General features: G+C 43.7%; 1 protein-coding gene and 1 pseudogene across 7 annotated transcripts in view; both read left to right on the top strand.

The window, feature by feature from the left end:
• Window positions 1-3,201: 3,201 nt before the first annotated feature.
• MARK3 (microtubule affinity regulating kinase 3) overlaps window positions 3,202-26,894 on the top strand; it is a 119,696-nt gene continuing 96,003 nt past the window's right edge. For 5 of the 7 annotated variants that reach the window (XM_059183224.1, XM_059183228.1, XM_059183225.1 and 2 more), the window contains exon 1: window positions 3,203-3,875. In XM_059183224.1, coding sequence (XP_059039207.1) covers window positions 3,825-3,875 — 51 coding nt within the window. In that variant the 5' untranslated portion in view covers window positions 3,203-3,824. Of the gene's footprint in view, window positions 3,876-26,894 lie in introns of all 7 variants that reach the window. The other 2 variants (XM_059183232.1, XM_059183230.1) reach the window with 2 other exon arrangements.
• On the top strand, window positions 21,980-22,084 carry LOC131837351 (U4 spliceosomal RNA; annotated as a pseudogene).

The following is a 26,894-nucleotide window of genomic DNA, read 5'->3' on the forward strand; positions in this document are numbered from 1 at the left end:
CCTGCCCTGTCTGAACTAGATGTATGCAGAGAGTGCAGGCCTGGGGCTCAGGAGATCTCACTGCCACACGTGACAGAATTGGTTTAGAAATGCACTGGGCTGCGAGTAACAGACAGCCCAAACCGTCACGGCTTCCACAAATGGGTGCTTATGTTTCCTGCACAAGGCCATTATTGCCCTCTGTGAGGTCCGGCGGGCAGCTCAGGATCTCACAGCTCAGACAGTCTTCCTGCCCTTCTCAGCCTGGAATAGCTTCCCAGTCCCCCTGACTACTCCCTGTTGCTCTCCAGTCTGGAGGAGATCATCTCAGGGCTGTCGCAGGTACTCGAAGATTCTTTCTTCCTGGTGCCCACACTAGCTGGGTCTGGGGCAAGGACACGGGTCTGGGGCTGGGGAGAGCTTTCCGGCTCTGCTGCTAACTAGCTGGGCTGCTGCAGACAAGCCACTTTACCTCTCAGAGGCTCCATTCCTTTCCTGCCCCCCAGTAATGAGGGTAGGACTAGATTATCCTCGGCTTCTCTCAGGATGAGCTTCCTTCCTGAGGTGTGAGTCAGCTCTGCCTATGCACACACCCAGCTTGGTAGATTTCCTTATGTCTCTTCAGCTTTATAGAGACAAAGATAGAGCCTATCTTAATGTAAGATAGAGAATAAGGAACATGGAAGGAATAAGGAAGTCTGAGAGTGACTTCCAGATGCAGACCGCGCCCTGCCGTTCCTTTCAAACCACGGAGCCATACATAACTGCTTTATTTTTTCTTTTCTCCTCCTTCTACACTTCAACTTTTCTTTTTTTGCATGTAACATGCATACTTTGCCTCCCATTTTCCCATTTCCAGGTCTTTATAGTACCCTGATGTCATTTGACGTAAGTGAAATGAAAAGCTCAGGGTGAGGAGGGCCTGTGATGTGATGGGCACTGGGTGTTACATGCAACTGATGAATCACTGAACACAACATCAAAAACTAATGATGTAATACATGTTGGCTAATTGATTTAAAATTTAAAAGCAGGAATATATATATATATATATATATATATATATACACACGAAATATAAATATATATATATATTTCTTTAATTCCAGTCTTGATGAAAGCCAGAAGCATCGTGAGTTAGTGTCAGCTTCACTTGCTATCTTTTGGCATTCCCTGAGTCATTATTTAAGGTTTGGCTTGATGAGAAAAATGTTTAATTGGAAACCTCATCCCTCAGCTACTTTGGACAATGTGGAATGTTCTGAATTGTCTAAACCCTGTCTCTCAGCAATTACCCAAGGCTGAAACACTTTTGTGTGTCCTCCAGGTGTTTTCACAGCTGGTCTAGTTGACATTCATCAGGACGAAGAACTGAGTGCCACACGGTGTCCCAGCCTGGCCCCTGCCTAGCCCACCAACCTAACCTCTCGCCCCTCCTTCTCTTGACACTTACCCAACTCGGCCATATTGTTCCTCATCTCTGAGCTCCTATACGGGCTGCCCTTCTGCTTGGAAAGCCTTTCCACTCATACTCCCCTGTCTAGTTCTACTCACACATTCAGACTCGGCATAAATAAACATCTCTTTCCCAGGAAGCTCCCCTGACCCAATCCCCCAAATTGGGCTATGCCCAACCAGGGCTACCAGGATCTTGTGCTCACCCACATTTCAGATGAAGTGTATGAAGCACACATTTATGTAATGAGAATTTAGCCATGCCTCCTTGGCCAAAGAGGGGGAGAGAGAATAACATTTTATGGGAGCAGGGGGAGAGGGAAAGGGAGAAGCAGATTCCCTGCTGATCAGGGAGCCTGACTTGGAGCCTGATCCCAGGTCTCTGGGATCATGTCCTGAACCAAAGGCAAGTGCTTAACCAACTTTAGCCACCCAGGCACTCCAAGAGAATAACATTTTAAATAAGGTTGCCCTTAGCCCAGTGAACACTAGCCTGAGAGGGTGAGATGGAAGCCCCAGATGCACCTTAGTCCTCATGTGTTTTTACGGTGGGAGCATCTACCCTCTCTGGGTATGATGCTGGGGTTTAAAGACATGTATGTCTCACAGAGCAGGAAATGTCCCAGACACAGCAAGACGGTTCACATGCTGCGGGACGGGAAAGAAAAAATAAAAGGGAAAGAAAGAAAGAAAAACAAGGCATATCGACTACAAGAACTTATCTGTTAGGGAAGCTTTAGGACATGGGTTCAAATCCCAGCCTGCAGCAAACCAACTGGGGTAGTCAAGTCACTCTTATCTGTTGACAAGTGTGTCTGCCCCTTTATAGGCTGGTTACCTTGAGGGCCAGCTGCCTGGCTCGGTCCCTAGAGCATGACTCTTGCTCTTGGGAGAATTCAAGCCCCACATGTTGGCACAGAGCTTACTTTAAAAAATATATGGGTTACCCGAGGCTTAAATGAGAGAACAGATGTAACGTATCCGCGACGTAGACTCAGTGACAGTTGGTGTTACTTCAGCCAATACCCGCCTCCTTCCTCCGAACCCCGAACCAGTGGCTTCCAGCCGCCGCGGGCGGGGGTCTGCGCAGGACCACCAGGCACCGCAGAGCGAGGGAGCCCTCCGGCGGCACCTGCGATGCTCCAGGCCGCCAGCGTCGCTGAGCTCGGCCCCGGGCTGGGACCCAGGGTGCTTCCAGCCCTCCAGCAGCCACACGCTGCCGTTGAGGAATTGGTCCCTGGGAGCTCCGGGGGCTTCGCCTCGCTCCTCCTCCAACCCCCTGTGTAAGCCGAGTCCGGGTCCATCTCCCTCCTGGCCGCGAGCTCCTCGAGGGAGCCGCGCCCAGCCCCCGGCTACCCGGGGATGGAGGCAGGAAGGGTGACTGAACCCTCGGGTCTCGAGTCACCGTGAATCATGCCCACAGCCTCGGCCCTATAACCGCTGCCGCGGCTCGATTCCGTGCAGCACGGTCCCGCGGGCGCGACCTCAACCTCGGCCCACAGTGTTCCACCAGCACTGTACATGCCACCCCAGCAGTCGCAGCCAGACCCCCGCCCAGGCCCACACGCCGACTCTTTCGCGGGCACCCGGCGCCCGCCGCCCGCAGCCCACCGCGCCGGGCCGCCGGGTCCGCGCGCAGAGCGCCGCCGCCTCCGCCCGGGACAGCACCAAGTCGCCCCTAGCAACAGCAGCCGGGCGGCTTCCACGGGCCGCTCTGATTGGCTGAGCTCCGGGAGACGGCGGTGCCGTCACTTCCGGCATCCGGAGGCAGCAGAGGAAGCCGAGGGGCGGCCATCTTGGGTCCGTGAGGCTCTGAGGTACCGGGAGCGGCGGCGGCCGGCGGGTGGAGGCTGAGGCGGCAAGTGAACCCGAGGGAGCGGAGCAGCCGGGCGCAGGCGCCGCTTCCGCAGCTCCCTCCATGGTCGACGCCCGCAGCCCGCGGCGGCCTGTCTTGCACTTCACCTTGTCCACATCCTCCTCGTCCTCGTCTTCAGGGGCAGCCGGCGGCGCCGTGTGGAGGCCCCGGCGCTGAAATCCGCGGTGCGACGGGCGAGGGCGGACGAGGAGGCGAAGGGGTCCGGGCCCGCGGGGCGCCCTGAGGCGCGGGGACGCCGGCGGGCCGACCCGCAGCCCGCCGCCGGCCCGGCCCCGCCACCGCCGCCCGCGGGGCTCCTCGGCGCGGCCGCCGGGGCCGGGGGGAGCATGAGCCGCGGGACCCGCGGAGGGACGGCCCGGGCCCGGCCCGGGATCTAGACGGCCGTGGGGGAGGGGAGCCGCCTTCCGCGGCGCCGCTCCGGAACCGCAGGGCCCTCGAGGACGCGGTCGCCGGCCCCCCAAGGCCGCGCTGATTTGTTTCACCGTCGCATTGTGCAGAAGCGAAGTGAAGTACAATGTCCACTCGGACCCCGCTGCCCACGGTGAATGAGAGAGACGCTGAGAACGTAAGTGGCCGGGGCGTTCTCGGGGTCCGCCGGGGCCGGGCGCCCGCCGCTGCCCGCGGGAAGCGGGGCGCAGCCCGGCCGGGTCGCTTCCCGGAGGCGGCCGCCCTGCCGCGCGGGGCGTGCGGGCCGGGGCCGTGCCTGGGTGATCGGCCGGAGTCTGGCGTGCCTGGCCGGGCGGTGACCTGCGGTCCGGGGGAGCCGCGGCGGGGGCGGGGGGGGTGTGCCCGAGCGTGGGTCGCGCCGCTGCGGGTGTAGTGCTTGCTCGGAGCAGAGCCCCGCGTCGGCCGGCCGCAGCCCCGCCGCTGTCAGCTGGGGACGCTTCGTGGTGCCGACGAGGTGCCGATCGGGGCGAGGCGACTGTCCTTCGTGCCCGCTGTGGGGAGGTCTGGGACTAAGTTTAGTGACAGTCGCTACGACCGATGGCCACCGAGGAACCTCCGAGGGGCCTTGGGAGGAAGTGCAGAGCTCTTCGGAAGAGAAGTTTGCGGAGGGAGTAGGGACCGCGTCCAGCAGCAGTTTCCTCCCCGCGCGACGCGCTCCGAAGGGCCGGCGTGCAGGGAAGCCGCGCCGCCCCCGCCGCCGCGCCGCCCCCCGCCGCCCCCCGCCGCCCCCCGCGGCTGGCTCCGGGGCGCGCGCGGGGAAGCACTTTGGCTGAGAGGAGCCTTGCGCCCCTTCCAGCGCTCCCATCCGATGATTCTGTAAAAGGGACCTGTGGTTTTGTTCTCGGAGACCTTTTAGAACGGCCAGGAACAGCATTTTTAGGGAACGACAACTTGGGGAAATTCCCGAGGACAGATGTTGACGCTGCCCGAGTGCGTTCTGAGCTCTTCTCGCCCCGGCTCCAGAACTCCTGAGTCAGTGGCGCTGGGGGACGTCTTCTGCCACACATCCCGCCCGTAGCTCCTGAAGACCCCTCCCGGGCCGGTCGTGATCCGTGCTAGGAGCCGGTTCCTGGCAAGAAAACGCGGTCCCTTAGGAAAGGCTTTCTTGCCCTGCCTGTTTCCACGCTTCCAACAATGTCCCGAGACTTTGTGGCCTCCTGGCATCAAGTGCCTTCATTTTAATCTTCAAAATGCCACTTGTTTGCTGGATAACTCTCCGGGGATTTAATCTGTTCCTGTAAACTTTGGTCTAAAGCATTCCTGTAGTGTATTGATGTAGAGTATTTGACGCTCGTTAGCCTGGTAAGCGAGTAGTCCAGTGGCATGTGTTCCTTCACCTGAGATGGGGTAGAAGGTTCCACAAAGAGTGAATAATACAAAGTCATAGGCTAGGGCGCCTGGGTGGCTCAGTGGGTTAAGCCTCTGTCTTTGGCTCACGTCATGATCTCTGGGTCCTGGGATGGAGCCCCGAATCGGGCTCTGCTCAGCGGGGAGCCTGCTTCCCCTCCCCCTCTGTCTGCCTCTCTGCCTACTTGTGATCCATGTCTGTCAAATAAATAGATAAAATCTAAAAAAAATAAAATCATAGACTAGGTGAGTCAGTGAATTTATTCATTTTCTTTTTTCTTTTTTCAACCCATATTTATTTATTTTTTCATGAGAAAGAGAGAGGCAGAATCAACGGGGTAAGCAGACTCCCTGTGGAGCAGGAAGCCTGATGTGGGACTCTATCTTACAACCCTGGGATCTGACCTCTTTTTGTCTTTTATAATTAAAATAATCTTTTTGTGTTTGTCTCCTAAACTTTTCTGCTATACACAGAGCCCACTATTTTGTCTTTTTTTTTAAAGATCTTATTCTGTTGACTAGTTACTGGAATACATGTATAGATGAGGAGGCATTGGTATTAAGGGTATATGTTTCTTTTAGAGAACCTTACAAGAGATAAAGCAGTTCTTCCAGCTTCATAGTATATTACTTGGGCTAAGTTTTATTGCTCCTCTTCACTCATTCAAATATTAGTTTTTAGTTATTTGGTTTATTATTACTGTGAAAACCCTTTTGATTGTATATAATACCAAGATTTCTGCATCTGTAATTTAAAAACAAGGAAGATATCAACATAAATTTCAGTCAAATTCACCCATATATTTAATTTAGTTAATGCTTCTAGTTACTGCATGTTATCAGGGATAGGTCTGAAATAGAAACTGACAGGAGTATAACATTCTCCCACCTCTTCAGAATCCCAAGTGGGAGCAAAACACAAAGGCTCAAATTAACTAAACATGTATACAGAAGCAACACAAAATCTATACAGAACTTATCAAACTCAACACCCAAAAACCAAAAAATCCAATCAAGAATTGGGCAGACGACATGAACAGACATTTCCCCAATGAAGACATCCAAAGACAGATGCTCAACGGACTGAGCCACCCTGGCCCACAGGGAATTCATTTTCTTATAGACCCTTGGAAGAACCCATTTCTGACTTAACCATTTTCCTATTCCTTGACTGCTCTGCAGAGTGGAGTAAGCAAAAAAGTGAGTTGATTAGCTTCGATCATTGACTTTCACCCAGAAAAGCGAAATCTTACATTGACTCAAGAGCAGGCACTCCATACTTTCTAAATGAACTGAAGCCAAAAACAGATTTGTGATAATGAAGAATTTACACTAAATGAGTCTTTTTACTTTGATCTCTGGTGAATTACAGTGTGTTGTTAGAAACAACTAAACTTTATTCTTTAAAAACAATGTAGAGGGCGTCTGGGTGGCTCAGTGGGTTAAAGCCTCTGCCTTCAGCTCAGATCATGATCCTGGGGTCCTGGGATCGAGCCCCACATCGGGCTCTCTGCTCATCAGGGAGCCTGCTTCCCTTCCTCTCTCTCTGCCTGCCTCTCTGTCTACTTGTGATGTCTGTCAAATAAATAAATAAAATCTTAAAAAAAAAAAAAAAAAAGTAGGGTGGGTGCCCTACTGGCTCAGTCAGTTAAATGCCTGCCTTTTGCCCAGTTCCTGATCCCAGGGTCCTGGGATCGAGCCCCACGTTAGGCTCCCTGCTAGGTGGGCAGCCTGCTTCTCCCTCTTCTTCTGCCCTCCCCACCCCACTGTGTTCTCCCTCGCTCAAGTCTGCGCGCCCGCTCTCTCTTTCTCACAGAAAGAAGTATAGGATATGGAGTGTGCCTTTATTCTTGTGGAATGTATTTAATTGAATTTTTTATAGTGTTACAGTCAGGGATTTGTAGCACATCATTGCCTTAATTCACCATGCCCTGTTTCATTTTTAAGTTTGTATTAGAATGTTCTGGGAGTAGTTGTGTGTCTTTGACAGTGTGGTGCCCTTGTGTCAGTGTTACAGTCTGGCATTTGCCATGTTATTTACCTGCCATTATTGAACTACTAAGTATTAGACTTCCCACCAGTTGGTAAGGATATGAGAATGAATGGAAGCTCTCAGTTTTTGGAGCAGCTCTACTGTTAAAGTCAGGTCTGTTGAGATAGAACTCTTCTTAAGTGTAAGGCTTGATGAGTTGTGACAAATGTACAGATATGTAACCACGATTGTAATCAAGATATAGAACATTTTCATTGCCCAGAAAGGTGCTTACCTTGTCGCCCTTCAGAGTCCCTTCTCTATTCTCCCAGCTCTTCACAACCTCTGATTTTTTATGTGTCTTTGGAGTTTTATCTCTTCTAGAATGTTACATAAATGGAATCTATATTCATGTTTGTGTGTGTGTATTAGTAGTTCATTCCTTTTTATTGCTGAGTAGTAGTTCATTGTTTGTATATACAGTTTTTTAAAAATAGAAGTTCGCCTGGGTGGGTCAGTGGGTTAAAGCCTCTGCCTTCAGCTCAGGTCATGATCTCAGGGTCCTGGAATTGAGCCCCACATCGCTCGCTCTCTCTGCCTGCCTCTCTGCCTACTTGTGGTCTCTCTTTCTGTCAAATAAATAAATAAAATCCTTAATAAATAAATGAGTAAATAAATAAATAAAAGTTTTAGGTTTCATTTCCAGTTACCATAAAGTGTTGTATTAGTTTCAGGTGTACAATATAGTGATTCAGCACTTCCGTAAGTTATCCAGTTAACGTAGAACAACTTTTAATCCATCCACCATTGATGGACGTTTTGGCTGTTATGATTAGAAGCTCTTTGTCTTTCCATTTATCCTGGGAATCTTACTTATTTATTAATTTTTTGGGGTAGATCCATGCTAGGCCTCCCACTGTCAGACTTGAACTCACAACTATGAGATCAAGAGTCAGATACTTAACTGACTGGACCACCCAGACACCCCTCCTGGGACTCCTATCTAAATTTTGAATAATTAGGTATAACTGTGATAGGAATGTTGCTTACAGATCAAGAGTCATGGGGCACCTGGGGGGCTCAGTGGGTTAAGCCTCTGCTTTCGGCTCAGGTCATGATCCCAGGGTCCTGGGATCGAGCCCCAAATGGGGCTCTCTGCTCGGCGGGGGGGGGGGTGGGGGGGTGGAGGGGCCTGCTTCCCACCCCCTCCCCCGCCTGCCTCTGTCTGTCTTCTTGTGATCTCTGTCAAATAAATAAACAAAGTCTTTTAAAAAAATAAAGAGTCATAAGGGGCAGGTGATGTGCAAGAAGAATATCGTCTTCATCTCAGTACACTACTCTGTTTTCTTTTGTTTGATTTACAGATGTGAATATACACTTTAAGCTGTTGGGTATATAAAAGATAATACTGTTTGGGGTGCCTGGGTGAGTGGCCGATTCTTGATTTCTGTTCAGTGTCTGACTCTTGATTTTGGCCCAGGTCATGATCTCAGGGTCATGAGATCGAGCCTTGTGTTGGGCTCTGCACTCAGTGGGGAGTCTGCTTGAGATTCTTTCCCCTCCCCCTCTGCTCTTTAACCCCATGTCTGCGTTCTCTCTCAAATAAATAAATGAAATGAAATCCTCTTAAATAAGAGATAACACTGCTATCAAATCATTTTAAAACTCAAAATCAGGTCTCTCTGCTCAGCAGGGAGCCTGCTTCCTCCCCTCTCTCTGCCTGCCTCTCTGCCTGCTTGTCAGTCATCTCTCTCTGTCAAATAAATAAAATCTTAAAAAAATTTTTTTCTAATTTAAAAATCTCTCTCAAAAAATAAAAATAAAAGTTATGTACTAATTACTCAACTAGAGAGATGTAGTTGTACCCAAACACAGTGTATAATAAAAATAAGACTTAAAAGTTTTTAAGTCTGCTCTCTGCTGAGCAGAGAGCCCGATGTGGAGCTCCATCCCAGGACCCTAAGATCATGACCTGAGCCGAAGGCAGAGGCTTTAACACACTGAGCCACCAAGCCACCTCAGAATTTAGTGAGTTTTTATCAGTGATTTTCAACCAGGAACGATTTTGCCCCCCCAGTGGACTTTTGATGGTGTCTAGAGACTTTTTTTTTTAAGATTTTATTTATTTATTTGACAGACAGAGATCACAAGTAGGCAGAGAGGCAGGCAGAGAGAGAGGAGGAAGCAAGCTCCCTGCTGAGCAGAGAGCCTGATGCTGGGCTCGATCCCAGGACCCTGAGATGGTGACCTGAGCCGAAGGCAGAGGCTTTAACCCACTGAGCCACCCAGGGGCCCCTCTAGAGACATTTTTGATTGTTGCTACTGAAGAGAGTTTACTGACTAGGAATGCTGCTAAACATTTTATAATATGCAGGACAGGACCCCTTCCTTCTCTAACAACAACAACAACAAATATCTGGCCAAAAATGTCAATAGTGCCAGGGTTGAAAAACCCTGGTATATAGTTAGCTGTCCATGCACTCAACAGCTCAGTGGCCAGTCTTATTTCATTTGGTTTCTCCCCAAGAAACAAATTCAGTACATCATATCACTTCATCTCTAAAGCTTTTAGAAGAGATAAAACTTGTTTTTATAAAAATTGTAATTATAATTCCTTTACCATAATTTCTTCATATCAAATATCCAGTCAGCCTTCAAATTTCTTCAGTTGTTCAGTTACTTTTTTATTTTTTAATTTTTATAAAAGATTTTATTTATTTGAGAGAGAGAACACGCACAGGTGCATGTGAGAGAGAGAGAACGCGCAAGCAGGGACAGAGGCTGAGGGAGAGGGAGAAGCAGGGTCCTGCTGAGTAGGGAGCCAGACAAGGGGCTCAGATCCCAGGACCCTGGGATCATGACCTAAGGTCACCCAGGTGCCCCATTTACATACTTTTTTAACACTTTGTTCAAACTGGAATCTCTTGGGTCCTTATCTTACAGTTAACTAACGTGAAATTAGATACATTTTGAAGGCAACAGAAAAGTTTATGTTTTAGTTTATGTTCTGCAGTTGACTTTTATAGAGCCAGGGTCAAATTCTGTTTGGACACTGGTAAAATTAGAAATGTAGTTTTCATCTAAATTTTAAAACATATCACACTTTGGGGGCACCTGGGTGGTTCAGTGGGTGAAAGCCTCTGCCTTCAGCTCAGGTCATGATCCCAGGGTCCTGGGATCAAGCCCTGCATTGGGCTCTCTGCTCAGCAGGGAGCCTGCCTCCCGGCGTGCACCGCCCCCCTCGCCTGCCTCTCTGCCTACTTGTGATCTCGGTCTGTCAAATAAATAAATAGAATCTTTAAAAAAAAAATCGCACTTTGTAAGCCTGAATTATTTGCCAAAGTACCAGAGGCCCCAGGGCTTTGCCAATTATTTAACGGTTCCTTGTGCGTGTGCAGCATGTACTTACTTATTATTAATGCAGACAAGCCATCAGAGTTTGTCTCTTTAGTGTTCTTGTTTAGTCAGCTATAGGTTATATGACACTGTTATTAACCTGTTCCAGTTTGAGTGCCTACTTTGTGTATGATACTGTGCTGGGTGCCTTAGAGGATATACCTAGGAACCATATTGCACCTGCTCTTTAGGACTCCTCAGTCCCTGTAGAAAAAAACACCCTGAACTCTGTGAAACTAGTCTAATAAACTCTCAAACTGGAGCAAGCACCAGTATCACCTGGTGGCCTTGTTAAAGCTCTGCTTGTTGGGGCCACTCCCACACTCTGATTCTACAGTTAGCATTTCCTTTCTTTCTTTCTTAATTTTTTTTTTTTTAAGATTTTATGTATTTATTTGACAGAGAGAGCAAGAGAGCACAAGCAGGCAGAGCAGCAGAGGGAGAGGGAGAAGCAGGATCTCCACTTAGCAGGGAACCCGATGTGGGGCTGGATCCTAGGACCCTGGGATCACGACCTGAGCTGAAGGCAGTCGCTTAACCAACTGAGCAACCCAGGTGCCCAAGTTCCATGAGTTTTTCAAGTTGGTTCTTTGTAAGAAAGTGTGGTTATCGAGTATAAAAATAGTTAGTTTGTTGATCACATACTGTGCATCAGGCAACAGTACTAAGTATATAGTATTTCATTTAAAATATATAGTATGATTTCGGGGTGCCTGGGTGGCTCAGTGGATTAAGCCGCTGCCTTCGGCTCAGGTCATGATCTCAGGGTCCTGGGATCGAGTCCCACATCGGGCTCTCTGCTCAGCGGGGAGCCTGCTTCCTCCTCTCTCTCTGCCTGCCTCTCTGCCTACTTGTGATCTATCTCTGTCAAATAAATAAATAAAATCTTTTAAAATAAATAAATAAAATAAAATATATAGTATGATTTCATTTAATCTGCCTTTTAACTTCCAAGCGCAACTATCTATTGACTAAAGCTGTCTGGGCCTTTTTAAAAAAGTTGCTCTCTCTCTTTTTTTAAGATTTTATTTATGTATTTGCCAGAGTGGGTGGGGGGAGCATGAGCACACAAGCAGAAGGAGTGGCAGACAGAGGGAAAAGCATACTCCTTGCTGAGCAAGGAGCCTGACGTGGGACTTGGTCCTGGAACCTGGGATCATGACCTGAGCTGAGGGCAGACGCTTAACCGACTGAGCCATCCAAGTGTCCCAAAAGTTGATTTCTGAGAATAAATATTTTTTTACATCAAAGTGTTTTGAGAAAACATCTTAGAGACTTAAATTTGAGGGTTATTTTGTTTGTTCTGTATGTAAATTAGGTGAAAGTGGAAATTGGCAATGAGCAGACTTTGATTATTTATATAGTAAATATTATATTTATGTAGTACATGATTATTTACATTGTAATTACTTGTAAGAGATTTATATACAGTTTAATATCAGTTAGTGGTACCTGTTATTTAATTTCAAAGAAGGTTGTTCTGGATTCTAAGTAAGATATAGCCAGATTTTTATCCCTGGAATTTCTTTTCAACCTGGAAGTAAGCCAGGGATTCCAGCCCTTTCTGATCACCATAGGGAGGACTAAAGCAGACACACCTTGTCTCAGTGTGGAGGGGGGCTGATGCCATGTGAAGGGGGCTGGGGGAAGGAGGAAAAGGAAAAACTATTGTCCCACTTCCATTTTATTTTTATGTATTTCTAAATATTTTTTAAAAGATTTTATTTATTTGAGATAGAGTGTGTGTGCAAGGGTTGGGGGAGGAGCAGAGGGTGAGGGACAAGCAGACACCGTGCTGAGAGTGGAACTTGATTCCGAGCTCCATCCCACGACCCTGAGATCAGGACCCGAGCCCAAATCAGGAGTCAGACACTCCAACATGGGGAGTAGGGATTAAGGGTTGAATGCTCTACTGGCTGAGCCAGCCAGATACCCCATCTCCCCTCTACTTTAAACTATCAAATTAAACCTAAAGGAGAGAACAGATCTCTTCCCTGTGACTATCCCAGCTTTAGTGTTATTTTACACAAGAATTTAAAGAATGTGCTTGGAGTTGGTCTGCAAGTAGTAATAAGGAGTTTGTGCTGACCCCTATATACCTGCTTGTACAATAATCCTTGCACTGTGAGCAAGGATTAATTTTTTTTTTTTTTTTTTGAGTCTCACTTTGTCTTCAACGTAGAGTTTTTCAGCACTGCATTCTAGCCACCTGAGTTGTTCAGCCATGGTTAGTCTTATGTGGACTAGGTAAGGCATTTTGTAAGTGGGTTACATGGAATCTTGGTGCTCAGAGTTGAAATTTGAACAGAGCAGGAGGTGTTTTGGTTGTATTTGTTGCTAATAGTTAGGCATTTGCATTTGGGTGGATGTTCATTCACTATTGGGGAGTTTGTATTATGGACATTTCACATGAAAATGTATATTGGTAGAATTTAATATAAAATTTGAATAAACTGAACCTATAGTTTTATTCTAGAATTTTAGATAACCCAATTCTTTATGCAGTAGGTACCTTTATGACTTCATTGACTACAATAGCAGATTCTAGCTTGAGAATCCTGGAGAGGAGTCCACTTAGAACCATTCCCTAACTCAGCCTTCTGAGAATTGCCAATCCTTATCCAGAAGAATAACTTAAACCAGGGCAATCAACTTTTGTTGTTGAAGGCATTTGAGGTGTTTTTGATTGCATTCTGTTCATGTACTGTCTTTCCTTTTCTTCGCTCCCTTGCTAGCCCTTGCCTATTCCTAGGCTCTCCTTGGTACCCATAGGCATGAATTAGCTCTATTAGTGGAATGGACTAAAGGAGTTTGTTTTCTTCTCTCAAAAGAAGGTTGACATCTAGACGTTACAGATATTTAATGATAAAGAACCTTCCACATACCATGGTAACGTATTCCAGGTTTTTTGTTTTTTGTGTTCATTTATGTTAACTTAGTTCAGGTGTTTTGTTTTAAGATTTTATATGTTTGAGAGAGGAAGAGCATGAACAAGGGGGTAGGGGCAGACGGACAAGCAAATTCCCCTCTGAGCAGGGAGCTCGAAACAAGGCTAGATCCTAGGACCCTGAGATCATGACCTGAGCCGAAGGATGCTGAGCCACCAAGCCGCCCCAGTGCAGGTTCTTTATATTTATTTCCTGCTTATTGTATAGTGGTTCTTAGTAGTGCTGTGGAACAACTGTGGAACTCCACAACTTAGTAGTGTAAAACAATGGCCATTTTATTACCCTCACAGGTTGTGTATAAGGAATTCAGACAGGGATGGCTTATCTCTGTTTTTCTATGTGGGATTTGAGTTCTGAGGATCTCAGAAGACCAGTGGGATTTGAACAGCTGGGCTGGGAGATCTACATCCTAGATTGCTTCTTCATTCACATATCTGGCACGTTGGTGGAAGGCTGGGCTCAGCCGGGACTTGACAAGAGTGTCTGCCAGGGCTACTCCATCATGGAGGCGGCAGTATGATGAGAATTCCGAGGTTGTTCAGCATTTCAGAAGAGAAAGAAGTTGCCTGTCTTTTATGACCTAGCCTCAGAGGGCACATAGTATTACTTTTGTCATTTTTTCTTGGTTAAATCTGTCACAACCACCCAGATTCAACAGAGGGGACATATACTTTAACCTTGTAATGGGAAGTGTGTCAAAGACATTGGGTTCATGTTTCCAAATCACTGTAATAGTAACTCTTTGGGTTTATAATCCGATTTAGCATTTTATTGTGTGACCTTGGACAAGTTACTTAATTTCTTTGTTGTCCCAGCTTGACCTCACAGGGCTGTTACAAGAATAAGGCCTTCTGTGCTCTGGCCTCCCTTCCCTCTTTGCTCTCATCTCCTACCTCTCTGCACCCACTACACCCATAGACCCAGGAGTCTAATTGCTGTTCTGGGAACACACCAGGAACACTTCATTTTGAGGGCCTTGGCATTGCCCTTCTCTTTGAACACGTTTCTTCCAGATAGCCTCATGACTGACTTTCACACCTCCTCTTAATACATACCGCCTCAGTGGTTTAATCACCTGTGGCTCTCCCAGTCTCCCCAACCCTGATCTAGTTTTTCTTTTCTCTTTTCTTTTCTTTTCTTTTCTTTTCTTTTCTCTTGCAGTTGTTACTTCCTACATCCCATATTATTTACATGTTTCTTATGTAGTTTGTGTTTTTTCAGTTTCCTCTAGTATAAGGAAAGCCCCACAGGGACAGGAGTATATGTTTTGTTTACTGACGTAACAAATAACCTAGAATATGCTTGCCATTTATTAGAGATGATCAACAAAATATTGGTTGAATTAGTGATTAAATGAGACAATGTGGCTAAAGCATTTGAAACAGTGCCTGTTACATAGTAACAGTTAAATGTTAACCATTGTTAATGTTGATGGTAACTGTTCTTCTCATCTCTGTCCCTGTGTCCCTAGCCTTTCCCCTCTGTAGTTACTCTACTGAGAGCATCTCCTCTCTCCCTTCTTAAAACCTAAGATAGCTTTCTTTTTTTAAAAAGATTTTATTTATTTATTTTACAGAAAGAGATCACAAGCAGGCAGAGAGGCAGGGAGAGAGAGAGCAGGAAGCAAGCTCCCTGCTGAGCAGAGAGCCTGATGCGGGGCTCGATCCCAGGACCCTGAGATCATGACCTGAACTGAAGGCAGCGGCTTAACCCATTGAGCCACCCAGGCGCCCCCTAAGACAGCTTTCTTAAAGGGAGGCTTGATGATAGTGTCTGGGCTTGGAAATGGAGAGAAAGATGGTAGTGTAAGACTGGTTGAGGGAGTGATTATGAAGCATGCCTGAGGTAGAGTGGACAAGATGTGGAGCAAAAAAAAGGAACAAAAACAAAGCATACAAGAAGTTGGGATTTGGAATTGCATATCTGGAATAGAAACAAGCCTTCAAATATAAGTAACTCGGGCGGTTAAGTGTCTGCCTTCCACTTAGGTCATGATCCCAGAGTCCTGGGATAGAGTCCAGCATCTGGCTCCCTGCTCAATGGGGAGTTTGCTTCTCTGCCCCTCCTGTGGTTCATGTGCTTTCTCTCTCTCTTGCTCACTCTCTTTCTCTCTAAGTAAATAAATAAAATCTTTAAAAAAATATATATGTAACTTAATCATGACCAAGTTAATTCCCGATCCGTGCCTTAAAAATATTTCACTTTTTTTATGTTGAGATGTAATTGACATATAAAACATACTAGTTTATTAGTATCAGGTGTACAGTGTAATGATTCAATATTTGTATTGATTGTGAAGTGATCACCACAGTAAGTATAGTTAATGAATGATTAACATTCATCACCATGCATAGTTAAAATTTTTTTCTTGTGATGAGAATTTTAAGATCTACTCTCTTAGCAACTTGCAAACATACAATACAGTATTATTATCTAAAATCACCATGTTGCACATTTACATGTGTAGTTTTTTGTTTTTTTTTTTTTTAATCCAAGGAAATAACACCATCTACTCGGGGTTGTTGTGATTGAAGAAAATAACACCGATAACGTGCTTGGCCCAGTCCACACCACTTCATGGGCATTCTGTGGATGTTAATTCCCTCTTAAGACAGTTTCTGTAGTGTTATTCTAAATAACTAGATAATCTAAAGTCTTTGGTTTAGCATTCCAAGTTCTTGATATACCTTTCTAGCTTTATTTCTAACTGCTCAACTATATAACCTTAATACCCAACCAGACAATTCTGCTTGGCTATTTGTTTACCCAGAGATCTCACCCCTGGTGGTTGCCAGGTCCTGTGTTCTGAGACTGCAGAGGGACTCACAGTCTAGTACTTTAGGATAGGGATTAATTAAGCTAAGGGTTGGGGATAGAAAGGGGAACAAGGCAGAAAGGACTGCCTAGCCATGAGCATAGAGATAAGTTGCCAGCTAGGGATTGCCGCTTGTATTAGTTACTGTGCTCCAGGTTAGCTCTTCAGCTGGGTTAGGAGTGCCTGAAAGCTTTGGCACCATGCTTTATTTCATCACTTTGTAGTGCCTGGCACTTAGTTGCTTAGCCTGTAGTTAACTGGTCAAAAGCTACTGAGTGAAAGTTTTCTTTAGCCACAATTTATTTTGCCTTACAATCCTTCTGAGTAAATTATTTTTCAGTCCATTTCATTATTATAATAATTTACCTGTTTTACTAGTAATACTAGTTTATTCAAAGTGAAACCAATTTCACTGAATTTATGGATATGAGCAATAATAGTTCATCATTTCTGTTTTTCATATTCTTAGAAACTTCTTATAAATTCAGCTGCAGAAAGTCACCTTATCTTTGGTCAGTGTGAGCTCCTTCTCTTGTTTTATTTACTTTTCTTAATTCCCATATATGTTTCCCATATCCCTCCAAGAGTGACTGTTCTTTGTTTAATACATTGTAATGTGTGTATATGTATGTGCCCTTACAAAGTGTACATTGGCCCTTCATGTAAATACTGCATATGTCTCATCCATGCATCTGATCTTTTCTGACCACTGGCTAGCACACTCCGTGGTGTGCATCTGTCTACCATACTTGACATATCTGCTCGCCGGGGTTAGACATTCCACTTCCTGCAGCCACAAAAATGCTATAGTAAGTATCTTCATGTGTGTCTGTTACAGAGCTGTGTGGGAATTTCTTGGGATGTATAGCTAGAAATGGACTTGCTCTGTCACAGAAAATGTAGATAGGGCCAGAAGTTGCCCTTTTGGATGGCTACATCAGTCCACACTCCTGTGAGTAGTGCAGAGTATCCCTAGTTCCTGGCATCATTTAGCATTATTCAGTTTTAATTTTTTGTAAGCCTGTTACGTGTAATGCGATAGCTCATTGTTTTTTTTTTTTTTTTTTTTTTTTGTTGTTGTTGTTTTAAAGATTTTATTTATTTATTTGTCAGAGAGAGAGAGAGTGAGAGCGAGCACAGGCAGAGTGGAAGGCAAGGCAGAGGGAGAAGCAGGCTCCCTGCAGAGCAAGGAGCCCGATGTGGGACTCGATCCCAGGACGCTGGGATCATGACCTGAGCCAAAGGCAGCTGCTTAACCAACTGAGCCACCCAGGCGTCCCACGATAGCTCATTGTTAACTTGTATTTCTGTATGATTCTTATTAGCTCTATATATTCCTTGGCTTTTGGAGTGTTCTGTAATTGCTCTTTCTCCTCTGTCATTTTTCTCTTGGGTTGTTGTCTTTTTCTTATTGATTCTTAGGCATTCCTTCATTTTCTAGATGTTACTCTGATATATGTTTTATTTATTTTTTAGGGTTTTCTTTTCTTTTTTTTTTTTTTTAAGATATTTTATTTGAGAGAGAGAGAGAACGAGCATGAATAGGGGCAGGGGCAGAGCTAGAGGGAGAAGCAGACTCCCCCCTGAGCAGGGAAGCCTTACATGGTGTCCAGTCCAGGACCCTGAGATCATAACCTGAGCCAAAGGCAGAGGCTTAACCCACTGAGCCACCCAGTCGCCTTCTGTCATCTTTCTGTAATGCCCTTTATTGAACAAATCCTTAATTTTGGTGTTACCAACATAAGCTTTTGCCTTGTTTTTGTGCTTTTAATTTGAAGCTATACTCAAATACCCGGATCACAAGGATATTCTCTTTTATTTCATTTCTTAACCTTTTATCATTTTACCTTTCATGTGTATATTTTTAATCCCTTTAGACCAAGCGTGCCTTGCATATGGTCTCAGGTAGGGATCTAGTTTTATTTTTCTTCATAGGCTTATGTCTGAACAGGTTTTCCCACTGGTTTATAGGTCCCTTTTCATTGTATCTTATATTCCTACATACTTATATCTTACAGTTTTGTATTGTGGTGCACAGGGCTGTTTGTCCATTTTGCCCATACCCCACAGGTTTTCTGTTCTTTTTCATGACTGTGGCTTTGTAGTCTATCATATGAGACCATATAGTATTTGTCTTTGATTTATTTCACTATCTGTATATATATCTTCTCTATTGAACTTTTTATTTTGAAATAGTTGTAAACTTAGATAAAAATTGCCAAAGTAGTACAGAGTTCATTTATGCCTTTCACCCAGATTCCCCTAATGTTAACACCTACGTAACCATGGTTCAGTTGTGAAAGCCAGAAAATTGATACTGGTTTGACAGTGTTAATGATGATGATTACAGAATTTATTTGAATTTTCACTAGTTTTTCTTCAGGGTTCTTTTTCTTTTCTAGAATCCAGTCAGAGATCCCACATTACATTTAGTTGTTGTGTCTCCTTAGTCTTCTCCAATTTGTAATGATTCCTCTGTCTCTATCTTTAATGCTCTTGACAGTTTTTTTTTAAAGATTTTATTTATTTATTTGACAGAGAGAAATCACAAGTAGATGGAGAGGCAGGCAGAGAGAGAGAGAGAGAGGGAAGCAGGCTCCCCGCTGAGCAGAGAGCCCGATGCGGGACTCAATCCCAGGACCCTGAGATCACGACCCGAGCCGAAGGCAGCAGCTTAACCCACTGAGCCACCCAGGCGCCCCTTGACAGTTTTTTTTTTTTTAAAGAGAGAGAGTACCCACACACCAGTGGAGGAAGGGACAGAGAGAGAGGGAGAGAATCCCAAGCAGACTCCCCGCTGAGTGCAGATCCTGCTGTGGGGCTTAGTCTCATGACACTGAGATCATAGCCTGACCTGATATCACCTGTCTGTCACTTAACTGACTGTGCCACCCAGGCACCCCTGCAGTTGACAGTTTTGACAAGTACTGGTCAGTTGTTTTGTGGAATGTCTCTCAATTTAAGTTTGTCTGATGTTCTCGCACAATTAGATTAAGATTATATATTTTTGGCAAGAATGTTCAGAAAAGATGTCGTGTCTCTCTTAGTGCAATGCTGTTAGAGAGTACATAATAGAAATATGTTTTGTTATGCTTATGCTAACCTTGATCACTTTTTGTTTCTGAGCTTTTTTTTTTTAATCTCTTTCATCAAGACTGACCTGGCAATTATTCATCCATGTAAACTTCAGAGTAAGATTAAAATTACACAAAAACTTAAAAAAAAATTGATTTGGAAACTACTAACTGGAAATTTTAATTGAAATTGCATTGAACCTATAGATTAATTTGGATAAAATTTTTAGTATGCCAGGGCATGGAATTTCCATTATTTGAGTATCTTTATGTCTTTTATTAAAAATTTAAAGCTTTCTCCAGAGAGCTTGTATACTTGATTAAGGTAGTTTCTACCTGCTTTATACTTCTTATTGATATGATGGATGGTTATTTTTTGTTAAATGTTGTGGCAGGTTACTACAGGTGTAAAGAAATATCATTGTAGGTTGATCTTGTATCTTACCAGACTCTTTCACAAGTTCTAGTGGTATTTCTTTTTCTTTTTTTTTTTTTTTTTAAAGATTTTATTTATTTATTTGTCAGAGATAGAGCGCGAGCGAAAGCGAGCACAGGCAGACAGAGTGGAAGGCAGAGTCAGAGGGAGAAGCAGGCTCCCCGTGGAGCAAGGACCCCGATGTGGGACTCGATCCCAGGACGCTGGGATCATGACCTGAGCCGAAGGCAGCTGCTTAACCAACTGAGCCACCCAGGCGTCCCACTAGTGGTATTTCTGATTCTGTTGGTTTGTAGGTAGATCATCTCATCTATAGCAATGACAGTTTTATCTCTTTCCTTCTGATTCTCACATCTTACAACTTTTTTCTTTCCTTAAAGTACTGGCCATGACCTTTAGTATTATGTTAAATAGTAGCAGTGATAATAGGCAGCTTTGTCTTGTTTCTAATTTTAAACAAAGGATTCTTAAGTATCTCCATGTAGTGTAGTATTTACTTAAGGTTTTTGGTCCATGATTTTTTTTTTTTTTTTTTAAGATTTTATTTAATGGAGAGAGGGAGGTTGAGAGAATGAGTGGGAAGGGGGCCAGAGGGAGAGACATACCTCCTGCATTTTGGTCCCAGGATCGTCGGATTATGACCTGAGGTGAAGGCAGACATTTAATCAACTGAGCCACCCAGTCACATTGGTCCATGGTTTTTGTCAAATTAAGGAAGTTCCATTCTGTCTCTTGTCTGCTGAAAGTTTCTTAAATCACAAATTGTTTAATCTTAGCATATTTTTTTTCTGTAGTGAATGAAATAATCACCCCACTGCTTTCAAAGTGGAATTTGATTTTCTAAGTATCTCTAAAGTACAAAATACTTGGGGGACAGCCCTTTATCATCACAATTTAGCTTTGTAGATTTTTTTTTTTTTTAACATTTGAAAAACCTGCCCTGTGTTATGGAGGTAGCTTGTTTTTTTTAGGTATTAGAAAGGATGTGTTGGGTACATGTCTTGTGTTTTACAAAAGGGACCAAGCTCTGTTCAGGAGGAGTTGAAACAGTGTAAAGTTGTTGTTTTAAACTCTCAAACCTGATTTTTCCCCCCAGTTTTATTGAGAAGTAATTGATATAGATCACCGTATAAGTTTAAGGCATACAGCAGGATGGTTCAATTTATGCACATTGTGAAATGACTCACAGTACATTCAGCTAACATCTGTCTTATACAGAAGGGGTGCCTGGGTGGCTCAGTGGGTTAAGCCTCTGCCTTCAGCTCAGGTCATGATCTGGGGGTCCTGGGGTCGAGCCCCACATCGGGCTCTCTGCTCTGCAGGGAGCCTGCTTCCCCACTCTCTCTGCCTGCCTCTCTGCCTACTTGTGATCTCTCTCTCTCTGTGTCAAATAAATAAATAAAAATTAAAAATAAATGCAGTGAAAAGAAAGAAGAAATTAAGGGGAAAAATTCTCCTTTTAATAAGAATTCTTAGGATTTACACTTTTAATGACTTTTCTATGTATCATACAGCAGTGTTAGCAGTAATAACCAGGTGTACATTACATCCCTTAATTTACTGTAAAACTGGAAGTTTGTACCTTTTGACCATCTTCCTCCAATTCTCCCTTCCCTTCCCTATAACTTCTGGTAATCTTAAGTATGATCTCTTTTTCTAGTAGCCTTTATTTGTTTTCTTTTCCTTTTTTTTTTTTTAAAGATTTTATTTATTTATTGGATAGAGAGAGAGATCACAAGTAGCAGAGAGGCAGGCAGAGAGAGAGGCCGGGGGAAGCAGGCCCCCCGCTGAGCAGAGAGCCTGGCACAGGGCTTGATCCCTGAGACCACGACCTGAGCCAAAGGCAGAGACTTAACCCACTGAGCCACCCAGGCACTCTTGTTTTTGTTTTTTGTTTTGTTTTACAGCTTTTGTATTTCACATGTGAGACCGTATAGTATTTTTCTTTGACTTATTTCACTTAGCATATTGCCTTCAAGATCTAGCCATGTTGTTGCAAATGGTAGTATTTCCTTGTTTTTTAATGGCTGAATAATACTCTGCTGCATATATATACCACAGCTTCTTTATCTTGTCCAGGGAAGGACACTAAATTTGTTTCCCTGTCTTGACTATTGTACATAATGCTGCTATATGCAGGAATCTTTTTGAGGTAGTGTTCTTGTTACCTTTAGATATTTACCCAGAAGTAGAATTGCTGCATCAAATTATCGATATCGAATTATCGAACCTTTAGCTTTGCGCAGTGGCAGTATCGTAGCCAATGAGGTTTATCCGAGGCGCGATTATTGCTAATCGAATTATCGAACCTTTTACTTTTTTGAGAATTGTCCATACTGTGTTCCATATTGGCTATACCAATTTACAGTCCCACAGTGCACAAGGGTTTATTTATTTATTTATTTATTTATTTGACAGACAGAGATCACAAATAGGCAGAGAGGCAGGCAGAGAGAGTAGGGGAAGTAGGCTTCCTGCTGAGCAGAGAGCCCAGGACCCTGGGATCATGACCTGAGCTGAAGGCAGAGGCTTAACCCACTGAGCCACCCAGGTGCCCCTACAGATGGCTATTAGTAGTATTGACATTTACCAGTATTAATTTTTCCAACACATGAACACAGGATATTTGTGTTGTCTTCAGTTTCTTTCTTTGGTGTTTTATAGTTTTCAGTATGGAATCTTTCATATCCTAAATTTATTCCGAAGTATTTTATTCTTTTTGATGCTGTTGTAAATGGGATCGATTTCTTTCTTTTCAGAAATCTCATTGTTAGTGGGGTTACCTGAGTGGTTCAGTTGGTTAAGCGGCAGGCTCTTGATTCTGGCTTAGTTCCTGATCTGAGGGTCATTAGATCAAGCCCTACATTGGGCTTCAGGCTCAATACAGAGTCAGCTTGAGATTCTCTCTCTCCCTCTGCCCCTCCCTTGTTTGTGATTTATAATTAATTAATTAACCTTTTAAAGATCTCATTATTAGGGATGCCTGGGTGTCTGTCTCAGTTGATTAAGCATTTGACTTTGGCTCTGGTCATGATCCTAGGGTCCTGGGATTGAGTCCTCGTCAGGCTCCTTGCTCAGCGGGAATCCTGCGTCTCCCTCTGCCGGCTGCTCCCCCTGCTTATGCTCTCTCTCTCTGACAAATAAATAAAATAAAAATCTTTGAAAATAAAAAAATCTTAGTGTTAGTTTATAGAAACACTACTGCTTTTTTTATTCAATTCTATATCTTGCAGCTTCACCAAATTCATTGATTATATGAATATTGATTATATCCCAACAGTTTTTTGGTTGAGTCTTTAGGGTTTTCTGTATCTGGTGCTTTGCCAGATAGATACAAGGCCAAGACTGGAACCATATTTACTACGGTAAAAAAATAAAAGATAAAAGATCATGTCTTTTTTTTTCTTCAAGATTTTGTTTTTAAAGTAATCTCTCCACCCAGTGTGGGGCTTGAATTTACAATTTACTCCTGAGATTAAGAGTCATGTGCTCTACCAGTTTAGCCCTTCAGGCACCCCTATAAAATCATCTTTTGCAAATAGAGACTATTTTACTTCTTTTCCAATTCTTTTTTTTTTTAAGATTTTATTTATTTATTTGACAGACAGAGATCACAAGTAGGCAGAGAGGCAGGCAGAGAGAGAGAGGAGGAAGCAGGCTCCCTGCCGATCATGACCTGAGCCGAAGGCGGAGGCTTTAACCCACTGAGCCACCCCGACACCCCATTCTTTTCCAATTCTGATACCTTTTATTTTTTTTCTTGGCCTAATTGTTCCCATTAGGACTTCTGGTACTATGTTTTTTTGTTGTTGTTGTTTTGGTTTTTTTAAAGATTTTATTTATTTGCCAGAGATAGAGAGAGAGAGTACACACAAGCAGGCAGAGAGGCAGGCAGAGGCAGCGAGAGAAGCAGGCTCCCCGCCAAGCAAGGAGCCCGATGTGGGACTCGATCCTAGGACCTTGGAATCATGACCCTAGCCGAAGGCAGCAGCTCAACCAACTGAGCCACCCAGGCGTCCCTGGTACTATGTTTAATAGGAGTTTTGATAGTGGGTACCCTTGTCTTGTCCTGATCTTAAAGGAAAAGCTTATCTTTTCACCACTTATTATATTAGCTGTAGTTCTCACGTATATAGACTTCTTATGTCAAGATAATGTTTTTTCATTGCCTAATTTGCCAAGCGTTATCACCATAAATGGATGTTGACTTTTAAGTCTGGGATTTTGTTGGATGCCTTTTCTGTGTCAAGATGATCATGCAGTTATTTTCTTTTACTGTTAATGTGGTATATCACATTGATTGATATACCAAATTATCCTTACATCCCAGGGATAAATCCCTCTTTATCATGGTAAACGGTCCTTTCACTTTGCTGCTGAATTCAGTGTGCTAGTATTAAGAATGGAGAATTTTTGCATCATATTCATCAGGGATTTGGCCTCTTGTTTTTTTTTAGTAGTGTCCTTTTCTACTTAAACCTGATTTAAGTCGGCTTCTCAAGTTTCAGGTTGATGGTTTCCCAGATAGACACAAAGAAAAGCCTGGAACCATATTTATTATGGTAAATTAAAAATAAAATTTGGTGTGTACCTTAGGTATATTCTCATTTGTATCTTTTGGTTGTGTGATTTATATTTGATGACTCTTACATACAGACTTTTTATTAGAGAAAAACTAATATGTAGAACATAAAATGGAATGCGTTCCCCATTCATTTTTCTTATTGCTTCTTACATTAGCATTGATAGATAGTAATACTTCGGCTGAAAGTAAAAAACCCAAACATAATGGCTTAACCAAATAGGGGTTTGCTTTTCTCAAAAAAGACATCTAGGGAGCTTCTAGCTTTGGTTCAATAGTACAGTAATATTGGAGTTGGTGGTTTTTATTTTTTTCTTTTCTTTTCTTTTTTAAGATTTTATTTGACAGAGAGAGAGACAGTGAGAGAGGGAACACAAGTAGGGAGAGTGGGAGAGGGAGAAGCAGGCCTCCCTCGGAGCAGGGAGCCCCATGTGGGGCTTGATCCCAGGACCCGGCAGACACTTAACAACTGAGCCACCCAGGCGCTCCTGGAATTGGTGGTTTTAAATTTTTTTTAATTTTTAATTTTTTAAAAGATTTTATTTATTTATTTGACAGAGAGAAATCACAAGTAGGCAGAGAGGCAGGCAGAGAGAGAGAGAGGAGGAAGCAGGCTCTGCTGAGCAGAGAGCCCGATGCGGGACTCCATCCCAGGACTCCCTGAGATCATGACCTGGGCCGAAGGCAGCGGCTTAACCCACTGAGCCACCCAGGCACCCTGGAATTGGTGGTTTTAAAAAAAAAAAAAACTTTTTTCTTTCATGTTTGAGACCTTATGGCTGCAGGATAACTTCTCCATCTTCAGTTATGGTTGTTTTTTGAAGGCTCGATAAAGGAGGAAGGGACCGTACTAGTGTATCTGTTCCCCTTTATGAGAAACAAAAGATTTTCCCAGAACCCCCACCCCCTGGCCTTCATTAATGAGAACTGGCCAGAACCAAGCCATACAGTACATCTAACTGCAGAGAAGTTTGAGGAGATAAGTATTTAATTGGCCTTGTAGCCTTGCCAAACACATCCAGGTTCTCTTGGTAATGAAGAAGGGAGAATTTAATACTGAGTAGGTAGCTATATTGTTTGCTCCATTCTTTGCTTCCATATATCACCTGGAAAATTAAATGTTTTGCATTAGGGTTTTTAGTTTGAAAATGGACACTTTATGAATTTGTTAATAATTTCCTGTCCTTGGCTTGCTTTTGATTATTTTCAGTAGCAGTGGCCGTAATCTCATTTTCATGGTGGCTGAAGTGATGTAAGCTCAAATCCATGGGAGAGAAGTTTCAGGAATCCCTCAATCTTTAAGAACTAAATTTAACAGCTTTGAGTACCAATTACATGCTTAGTGCTGCCACACAATGTTATAATATGAATAATGAAGAATTCTATAACTTTTTTTTTTTTTTTTTTTTTTTTTGGTCCTCACGTTGTTTACTGGCTGGCTCCTTAGGGAGAAGGAAAAAAAAAAAGCCTGTGCATGAACTAAGTGGCTAATAGTACAAGAATTTAGAATTATTTGTTAAAATGATTAGTATCCATACTGAGTGCTATAAGATTAGAAGCTTTTGGGGCGCCTGGGTGGCTCAGTGGGTTAAGCCGCTGCCTTCGGCTCAGGTCATGATCCCAGGGTCCTGGGATCGAGCCCCCCGCATCGGGCTCTCTGCTCAGCAGGGAGCCTGCTTCCTCCTCTCTCTCTGCCTGTCTCTCTGCCTGCTTGTCATCTTTCTCTGTCAAATAAATAAAAATTTTTTAAAAAGTCTAAAAAAAAAGATTAGAAACTTTTTTCCTTTAGGGTCACTGATAGAAGCATGGGAAGAATAAAATGAAGGCCAAGTAGAAGCACTACTAACTGTTACAGGGCCATATCAAACTAATGTAAGAAGCAATAAGAAATGAATGGGGAATGCATTCCATTTTATGTTATACCTCTGACTTAAAAATGTGTCCATGTATAAGAGCCATCAAATTTAAATAATTATGTAGCTGGAAGACACAAATGAGAATATACCTTAGACACACATATACCCCCAGAAATTATCTTTAATTTTTTTAATGCAATAAATATGATTCCAGGTTTGCCTTTCTACCTACCTGAAAGCACCAACTTGAAATTTGAGAAGCCTGCTTAAGAAATCAGTTTTAACTGGAAAAGGACCCTACTAGAAGACCATAGGCCAATATCCCTGATGAATACATTGCTTCTGTTTTGAGAGAATTTTTTTGTTTCTGAGAGAGAATTTTTTTTGTTAAGATTTCATTTTTAAGGGGTACCTGGGTACTCAGTTGGTTAAGTGTCTGCCTTCAGCTCAGGTCATGATGCCGGAGTCCAGGATGGAGCCCTACTTCAGGCTCCCTGCTGCCCCTCTACCTTTCCCTGTGCTTCTACTCTCTCACTCTCTCTTGCTGTCTGTCTCAAATAATAAAAATCTTTTTTTTTTTCCTTCAAGATTTTATTTATTTAATTATTTGTCAGAGAGATAGAGAGCACGCAGGCAGAGTAGCAGTCAAAGGTGGAGAGAGAAGCAGGCTCCCCGCCAAGCAAGGAACCCGATGAGGGACTTGATCCCAGG

The sequence above is a fragment of the Mustela lutreola genome, chromosome 7 (genome assembly GCF_030435805.1).
Source record: "Mustela lutreola isolate mMusLut2 chromosome 7, mMusLut2.pri, whole genome shotgun sequence".
Taxonomy (NCBI): Eukaryota; Metazoa; Chordata; class Mammalia; order Carnivora; family Mustelidae; genus Mustela; species Mustela lutreola.